The sequence below is a fragment of the Macrobrachium nipponense genome, chromosome 47, assembly GCF_015104395.2.
Source record: "Macrobrachium nipponense isolate FS-2020 chromosome 47, ASM1510439v2, whole genome shotgun sequence".
Classification (NCBI taxonomy): Eukaryota; Metazoa; Arthropoda; class Malacostraca; order Decapoda; family Palaemonidae; genus Macrobrachium; species Macrobrachium nipponense.
Window position 1 is genome coordinate 3,207,245 of NC_087222.1, and position 9,617 is coordinate 3,216,861.

Consider the following 9,617-nt stretch of genomic DNA (forward strand, 5'->3'; position numbering starts at 1 on the left):
TGGGTTTACATTGCTTCCCTTGTGAAGAGATTATAGTTCTTGCCTTTTATTTCTTTGGTAAAAATAAACTTGTATTTGTTATTGATTTGATTCTTTACACAGTACTCAGAGGACCTATTTCACTGAAAGATTTCAGAGTAAAACTTCATGGTAATACAAGAGAAGGCATTATCTCGTTAATGTTGTGTTAGGTTTTTATATATAAAATGTTTGTGTTCTGTCTACACCAAACTTTAGTATTAGCTTTTTTTCAGAGATAAACTGTCTTTGTATAACTGTGTTGGTACCAACAAAAGTGCTTATTAACACTGGGCTAGGTACAAGAAGAACCACTGTGGTGGATCAGTAGGTCTTAGAAGTGTTACAGCATCTCTGTTACTTTGGGAAATTAGAAATATCTTATCAGTGGACAGAGCAAAAATCACAATTTTTGAAAGAAAATTGTACTTTTAACTATACAAACATGAGGTCCTTTACAATAGGAGTTACTTATGGTGAAGCCTGGACACGGCTGCTGAAACTTTCAAACTAGGAAGTTCGGTAGTTAACTACTGGTCTGGTAGTTGGGAGTCCCTCCCGACAGGACATAAACATTTCAATTTTCTTTAGGGCCAGGTAGAAGATTGAGGGGTGTCATGAGGTGGGCAATTAGTGTAAAGGACCTCAGGTTTGCATAGTTAGGATAAATACAATTTACTTTAAAAAACTGTGATTGTTCCTACACGATATGCAAACCCTAGGTCTTTTACAATAGGAAGCCTCACTGATTAGTGGGAGGAATCTGAGTGAGCCTCTATGAACCAACTAGAGTTCAGCACACCTGAGATTTCCTTCCTGGTCATAAGAGCAAGGCCCCTGACAATCTGATCAGAGTTTTGAACCGTGAGATAAAAGGTCAGACTTCTGGGTTATCTCATATGGGGGAGGACGAGATCTCTATATATGTGAAAAGCAAAAGAACAGTAATGTCTCTGACATTACTGTTCTTTTGCTTTTCTCATACACAAGGCAATTGCAATCATGGGGCTTGTCTTATGTCAAGGCCTCCTTCCCCTTCTTGCTAGTGGGGAAGGAGAGAATATTTGCTTCTATAATCTAGTCAAAGGAAATAGATTGGTAGCTCTAAGGAGTGTCTTACCTGCATCGGCTACCAGGTGCAACATATAACAATCTGTTTACTCTCTCTCTGTCCGAAGGAAGGGAGTAGCATGAAGGAGAGCCAGTCACTCCCACAGTTATACACATTCATACCGTAAAACAAAGGCAAGATGCAACCTTGTCCTGTTAAAGCTACACAACTTGCTGAACAGCCACTACTGGTCCCAAGGAAAAAGTGTCCAAGGTCCTGTAAACAATATCCTGAAGTTAGTGTGAAGTGAAGGTGGTCTGGAGCGACCACACCCCCACATTCAGCACCTATTGAACCGACAGGTTCTTATGGAATGCGAGGGAAGGGCAAATACCCTGACCTTGTAAGCTCTCGCGCAAAGGGTACTGGTGTCGCCTTCCCCAGCAGCAGAGCACACCTTCCTGATCATCTCATGAAGCCAGAAAGAGACAGTATTCGTAGACACTTCTTTCTTGGAACGTCCTGTGCTAATGAAGAGTTCTCAAAATTCAGGTTGGATATGTCTGGTGTTAGAACGAGCATAATTAAATACTTGGGCGGATACAGTCTTTATTGAGAATCCTGTTATAACAACTTATCGCCAAGGACCAGCACGGCAGGGCCATCACAACACAACAACGGGGCCGAGAACTTGAAAACAAAAGTCGTTCACGGCAGGGAATAGAATCAGAATTAACAAAGGATTACCTTTTTTTTTTCATCTAAAACTCTATATCCCTTATCCCTAGAAAAGGAATAGTATTCCAATTTAAAACATCAGAAATTTAAATGAATCAATACTACTTCCAAAATATGGAACAAATCTGAAAACAAACCTACATGATAAATACTGCATACTTGTACTATATATTTATAAATCAAGTCGATCTGGAGGTTTACTTATTCGACTGGATCGCCTTAACATTGGTGGTTGTACTGAACATTCACTATCATTATTTACAGTTACTTCAGCCCCCCTATTATTATTGTCTGAAATGAAAGCACTAGAATCACTCAAATTTACAGATGACTTAGAATTATTTTATAACACTTCTTTATTGGATTGGTTAAAGTCACCCATATATCTATGCATAATCTGATCTGCATGTCTTGTCCAAATAATTTTACCGAAACTCTGTACTTCCACCTTATAATTTCTCAACCCAAGTACTTCCACAATCTTTCCTTTCACCCATGGTGAACCTTTCCCAAAATTACGAACAAACACAGCATCATTGACTTTATACAATTTACCTTCCTCCTGGAAAATTTCATCCCTCATTTTCCTTAAAGATTCGTCTTTCAGTTTAACTGATTCAACAGTACCTTTGAAATTCCTACTGAACATATTTCTGCAGGGGTCTTACCAGTGGAAGAATTCACAGTCCTATAATTATACAAAATTCTACAAATTCTGGTCTGAATATCTCCCTCCTTAAATTTTCCCAGGCCCTCCTTGAATGTTCTTACAGCCCTTTCAGCCAGACCATTGGAGGATGGATGATAAGGAGCTAGTGTTCCATGCTTAATACTATTTTTATGCAAGAACTCCTCCATCTCTTGAGAAACAAAATTTGAAGCATTATCCGATACAATGATATCAGGTATACCAAAATTACAGAATGTCTTCCTCAAATGACCAATGGTAACAGCAGACATAGTGGAACTAGAAAACCGAATATCCAAAAATTTGCTATGAGAATCTACAATAATAAAAAAATATTTGCCATCAATAGGTCCTGCATAATTTATGTGCAGTCGAGACCATGGGTTACCAACAATAGGCCAAGACAATGTAGGAGCTTGAGGATTCGTAAAATTCTTAAAACAAATGCTATAATTCTTTGTGACTTCTCCTATGTCCTGGTCTATCTTTGGCCACCATACCCAATTCCTTGCCTCGGCTTTCATAGCATTTACACCATTATGCCCACAATGCAAATGGTTCAAAACCTTACATCTTAACTCAACGGGAATCAAAACCCTTTTTCTATACAATATTACATCATTATGGAGAGATAAATCATCTTTTACAGAGGCATATTCCAGAAGTGACATATTATGTTCCTTTGACCATCCCAGCTTCAAACAATTTTTCAACTGAGACAATACAGCATCCTTATTGGTGAAATGTTTAACTGCCTGAAAAGAGATGTCATCAAAATCAAGTAATTCAACCAATTTAACACACTCAGCTGATGTACCAGAATGAAAATCATCATCAAGTGGCCATCTGCTTACGGCATCAGCAATTACATCCTTCCCAGGTTTGTGAACTAATTCATAATCATACTGAGATAACAACAAAAACAACAAAGCACATCTTTGTATTCTAGAATTAGTATTACATGGAATCTGTTCCAAAACCTTTCTTAATCGGTGATCGTGCTCCTTTTTGGTAGCACCACTTACAATAATATCATCTAAATAAGCAGCTACACCCTCCACATTTGCCAACAGTTGAGAAATAAACCTTTGGAAAATACCAGATGAGGACAAGCCAAAAGGTAAGCGCTTATATTTAAACAATCCTTTATGAGTATTAATTACTAAGTACTCTTAACTTTTCTCATCAACAGGTATTTGATTGTTTGTATGGTGTTTTTACATTGCATGGAACCAGTGGTTATTCAGCAACTGGACCAACGGCTTTACGTGACTTCCGAACCACGTCGAGAGTGAACTTCTATCACCAGAAATACACATCTCTCACTCCTCAATGGAATGGCCGAGAATCGAACCCGCGACCACCGAGGTGAGAAGCAAACACCAAACCAACCACGCCACTGAGGCGCTGAAACAGGTATTTGAAGATGAGCATTCTTTAAACCAATTTTGGAAAAAAAAACTTTCCCTTACCAACAACAGATAACAATTCCTCTATCTTTGGTAAGGGGTACCTGTCACAATGAATTTGTTTATTCAAAGCTTTAAAATCTCCACACATCCTCATTCCTACTTGCTACATTAAATCTTTACCACACACCAAATTTGTATTACAGGAATCAACAACATAAAATACCTGAGAAACCTTTGTGGTATTATAAAGTACAGGAGCTAACACTTTGCCTAAGACATCAATTCTCATATTATCATAAGCTCTTAGCTTTTTATTGCATGGTTCCATATTTAGTTTTAACCTATGTACCCACTCTTTGGCTATATTGGACACAGCAGCGCCACTGTCAATCTCAAATGGAACTAAATTCTGGTTAATACTGAAATAAGATTAATCAGAATTAAGAGCAAAAACCTTTCCTTTAACCATTAACAATCTATCATCACTGTTGTCTTCATAATAATCAATAGTTTTTACAGCCTTCTTACCTTCAGCCCTACTATTGGAAGCCTTATACCTAGGTTTAACAATACTAGGCCTAAGAGGAGACAAATCTTTGTTTGCCTCTCTACACACCCTTTTTAGATGACCTTTCCTTTTACAAATATTACAAGCCAGATCTTTAAACCTACAGTCTATACTCTCATGAGGAAAACCACAATGCTTACAAGATGACTTTTCTTTTCTCACTGAACTAACCTGTGGCTGTGATTCATTCCTCTCACCCACAAAAGCTTTCTCCATGTTCAAAATTCTTTCTAAGACTGCACTAGAGGTCATAGCTTGGAGATCAATATTCAAAGCAACTTAAATTGGGAAAAATATACTTCATTGTCCTCTGCCATAAACAACTGATCTCTGACTCTTTGAATCAAATTGATTACCAAAATTGCAATCTTTTGCTAAAGCCTTGAGGTCAGCATACAAACTATTCACTCTCATCCCTCCTTTTTTTTTTCTTTGTTGAAAAGCTATTAGGCTACGATGATAAGGTTTCACAATGTAATGTGATTTCAATACAGCTACAAGGTCATCGTAAGTCTTTGTATGGGGTAAATCAGAAGCACACAAATTACCCAGTACACTAAAACATTTTTCTTTTTGTTGTCTTCCTCAATCCCAAGATCACTAAAATTAGCTTCTAATAAAACGGATTTTGACGTAGGAAAAATCTATTTTTGAGCTCGGGCTGCGTCGTCCTGATGAAAGGTTCCCTTAGGCAGCTTTCTAAAGTACAAATACTGCTAAATGCACCAGAGAAAAAAAAGGGTCTGTGGAGTTCCAACCCCCACTGCGACTATCCAATATGGATATCGTGTATGTAACAGGGACGTATGCAAGCATAGCCACAGCAATCTTACCCCGCATAGATTTAACCTCGTCTGCTAGGAAGGGGCTAAAGATCCAGGGTTATCTGAAAAGAATTAAAAGGATCAATCTTAATCTTTGTCGTCATTGCCATCGTGAACAAAACTGCAAGATGAAGCAAAACTGTAGGCAGGCCAGCCTATATGCCAAGTAAGGTAGGGTAAAACATAATAAATCGAAGCATCTACTAGTACAGCTTGTGGAATTGAAAATCCTTGCACCCTAGCATAGGCGAACTCTGCCTAACCTCCACACCATCGCCGTCAATCAACTGGCCTTATGAAGTATCCTCAGAGCTGGTAGGCTACCCTGAACTCATCAAAAATCCTGGAAAATCCTTATATCCACATGAAGTTCTTGTAGACCCTATGCTCCTCTGCGTGGATTATCGTCGCCTTTTGTTAGGACGAGCATAATTAAATACGTGGCTGGATACAGTCTTTATTGTGAATCCTGTTACAACAACTTGCCGCCAAAGACCAGTACGACAGTCCCATCACAACAGAACAGCGAGGCTGAGAACTCAAAAACAAAAGACGTTCACGGCAGGGAATATAATCAGAATTAACAAAGGATAACCTTTTTTTATCTAAAACTCTACATCTAGTCTTCTTCAGTAGTGCCTTAGCGCTCGCAATGGGACAAAGCAGCACCTCATCCGGATCATCACCAACATAGTCACTCAGAGGGCTCGAACCTAGTGTCAGGAAATGATGGGTTCTGAGTCTTTGCTACGAAGTTCGGGATGAAATCGAGCGTAACCGATCCCCAGCCCCTTGAGTGCTTTATGTCAAAGGAAAGTCCATGTGGTTCACCAGCTCTCTTCATCGATGCCAGGGCAGGCAGGAAAACAGTCTTGAGGGTCAGATCCCTGTCTGAGGACTCTCGAAGGGCCTCATAGTGTGTACTAGTCAGGCTCTGCAACATGAGAGTCACATCCAATGCAGGAGGCCTGAACCATGGGTGGGCAAGACCTTTCGAAGCTTCTCATGAACAAAGATATCTCTAAGGAGGAAGAGATATCTATACCCTTCAGCTTCAAAACTAGGCCTAGTGCAGTGCTGTAGCCATTTACAGCCGAAACAGAGAGAAGCTTCTCTCGGCAAAGGAAGATGAGGAAGTCTGTGACCTGCTGAAGAGTGGCTTTGACCAGAGAAAGACACCGTCTACACCAGCCATAGCAGATTGCCCACTTTCTCTGGTATACTACCACTGCAGAGGACTGTCTGAGGTATCCACCCATCTCTGTTGCTGCTTGGGAAGAAAAGCCTTTTGCTCGCAAGAAATGGTGGATCATTGCCTGATGATACCATTGTACATGTGGTTGACACAGGAGGTCATGCCAGGGCGGAATCTCTCTCGGTGCCTCAGACAGCAGAGCCAGAAGGTGTGATACCAAACGGCCTGAGCCCATTTGGGAGCCACCAGAATCATCCTGAGTTTCAAGATGGTCAGCACTTGAGAATCAGACAATAAGGGGGAAAGGCATATACCTCGAGGTTGTCCCACGGGTGTTAGAACGCATCATGGGTCCGATACAACGGAGCAAAAAGTCTGTAACGTCCTGTCGTACCGGGTGGTGAACAAGTCTATGACTGGTCACTCCCATAAGTTGAACAGCCTTTCTGTATGTCTTGAGTGTGGTGACACCTCTCTCCCTATCACTGGAGCACTGAATCAAGGGTTCTTTTAGCTGTGTCCTCCTCCTCCTCCTCCTCCCCCACCACCCCAACATGGGCATTGATATGGGTATGGGAATAGTATGGTATCAATATGAGTATGGTATGGATATGGGTATTGGTATAGGTATGGTACAGAGTATGGTACAGATTTTGGTATGGGTATGGTACAGATATGGGTATGGGAATGGTATGGTATCAATATGGGTATGGTCTGGGTTTGGGTAATGGTACAGATATTGGTATGGGAATGGGTATGTAATGGATACGGGTATTTGTATGGCATGGGTATGTTACAAATATGGGTATGGGTATGATACAGATATGGGTGTGTACAGACCTTTTGTCAAAAATGTAGTAAATAAAAAAGTGACCCAATGGGTCATTGGTGGTCTAGTCTTGATCAAAATTGATCACAGACAAATTTATGGTTTTTGCAATCGTTGACCGACCCTAAATAAAGAACTTCAATAGTTAGAATGTTTTCACACACAAATATTATACATATTATATAGTGTATAATTATGTAGCAAACGAGCTGAGCTGACCTGACCGTTATCATGAAGCCACATAGGTCTAAGATAAGAAAAAACCGCCATTAACCAAAACTTGGTGGTTTATGGCACCAACATCCGGTTAATGAAGCCTCTGTTAGATATCTTATGGCACCGATAATCGGAAATCGGCGTGTTATGGCACCATAAAACCAGATCGCCAGGGACTGCCTGTATCTCGAAAACCTAAACAACTCCATTCTCTTTGGAAAAAAGGACTGAAATCACAGGCAAAAAAGTGATTAAATCACAAGAGAGGCAGTGAAGCCCAGCCACAAGAATCAGGTATGGAGGTCAGGGGCTGCTACAAAGGAAGGGGTAGGCTGTAGGACTTTACTCCGTAACTTGATCAATTCTGAAGAAAGCAAAAAGTAGAAGTAGGAGTCTTTCCTCAATGAGTAAAGAAAGCATGCACCATTATAATATGCACATTGAATAGACTTCGGTTTGGAGACAAACCCCTGCTGATGATGTGAAAATGATGTGAGAGCAACTGATTCCAGTGCTACCCAAACACTGACCTGGGCCAGGTTTTTCTTGAACATTAGTCTTCGCAATAATAGCAATCAGAATGAGTGCCCCCGTATTACCATCGACGGCAAAGAAGAAAATAAATGTTACCCAAAAGAAGTGTTTTGTTTATGTGATCAGGTACTTGTGAGTGTGTATATTTACTATTTTTCTTCAAATTGTAAAGCTAGAATAAGTGGCAGTGTCTATCTCTTCAGGTACGGTTAGTGTTGTGCATATTATGATGGCACTCGCTTTCTTTCTACACTGATTGAGGAAAGACTTCTACTTCTACTTTTTGCTTTCATCAAAACCTCATTTTTGGATATGCCAGTCTTCAGCACAGTTTTCCACTGCAAATTCAGTACTCATAGATGCTTTACTTTTGTTCCTGCAACGGACTTTCTGACGTTTAATTTTCTTTTTGTCTATTTTATGATGAATCAGTTTGTAAAAACAAATGATCTTTTTACATTTTAACTTGTTTTTACCTACACCCATTAATCATTAATTAGTGCCAGCCCCAATTTCTTCTTCATCAGATGGAAACTGGCGCAGAAGAATGAATATCATGTTGGACTTGAGTGTTGTTAGGCAATATGCATTCAGGAGTTGGACCATGAGGCTTACAAGCCAATTACCAGTACATCTGGCATGTGTGGCCAGTTCTTATATAGGAGAATGTTCTCACTGGAAATCTCATCACAGTCCAGAAATTGTTTAATGTTTTAAAATGTTGTTGTCAGGTTCATTATTGCACTGTCTGTCTGCCACTTACTAAAGACAATAGGTTTCAGAGATGGTAACAAATCACTCATGGGAATAGGTATACTAGCCCTTAAACGCCGAGCCTCTATTTACAAAAGTGTCTGTCGTATCCCGGTGGCGTTCGGGAGTTAGCGCAGAAGCGGAAAATAAGTTTTTTTTTTTTTTAAATTCACAGCACACTTAGTTTTTAAGATTGAGTTAATTTTTGGCTCCTTTTTTTGTCATTGCCTGAAATGAAAAAAAAAATATTATCATATATAAATATTGGAATATATGACAGCACGAATAAAATTTCACATATAATTGTATACAAATTGCGCTGTGAGCAAAACAGTTAAAGCTAATGAGTTATTTGTTTTAGTTGTATTGTACTCTAAATTGCGATGATTTTGGTGTACAACAAATTGTAAAATGATCAAAGCAACACAGAGAAAATATCATCACAAAATGATGCATGACTTTGTAACGCGTAGTGCGAGAAGAAAGAAATTCGCACATGCGCGGCTGGGTAACGATTGTAAACAAAACAACAGCATGATCCGTGAACTTCCAGCATCCCTCAAGGGGCATGATTTAAAATCTTTTGCAAACTAGCCCTGTAACTATTTTTCCGCGAATATTTAAAAAACCTTTTTGTAGTCAACATAGCGTATGTCCACTTGGCACCTGACAGACAATTTTAGTCTACATACGATACGTCCAGTCGGCGTTTAAGGGCTAGACTAATACAGTAGTACTTGATCTACTTTCGCATCCAATTTGGAATGAAAATGGCATTTGGTGGATTAAGG

General features: G+C 39.6%; 1 protein-coding gene across 1 annotated transcript; it reads right to left on the reverse strand.

The window, feature by feature from the left end:
- Positions 1–1,979: 1,979 nt before the first annotated feature.
- LOC135204406 (uncharacterized protein K02A2.6-like) lies at positions 1,980–4,691 on the reverse strand. The gene is made up of 4 exons (XM_064234619.1): positions 4,647–4,691; positions 4,131–4,316; positions 2,476–3,622; positions 1,980–2,098 (listed from the first exon to the last, which is right to left on the reverse strand). The coding sequence occupies exons 1-4, from the start codon at positions 4,689–4,691 to the stop codon at positions 1,980–1,982; spliced, it is 1,497 nt and encodes a 498-aa protein (XP_064090689.1).
- Positions 4,692–9,617: the final 4,926 nt, after the last annotated feature.

Bases quoted from the DNA above. Each gene is read 5' to 3' on its own strand.
- LOC135204406 (XM_064234619.1), bottom strand. From the start codon at position 4,691: ATGGAGAAAGCTTTTGTGGGTGAGAGGAATGAATCACAGCCACAG. The intron at 4,317-4,646 runs GTTAGTTCAGTG...AGTATTAACCAG, and splicing joins GGAATGAATCACAGCCACAG to AATTTAGTTCCATTTGAGAT. The intron at 3,623-4,130 runs GTATTTTATGTT...TTTAAATATAAG, and splicing joins ATACCACAAAGGTTTCTCAG to CGCTTACCTTTTGGCTTGTC.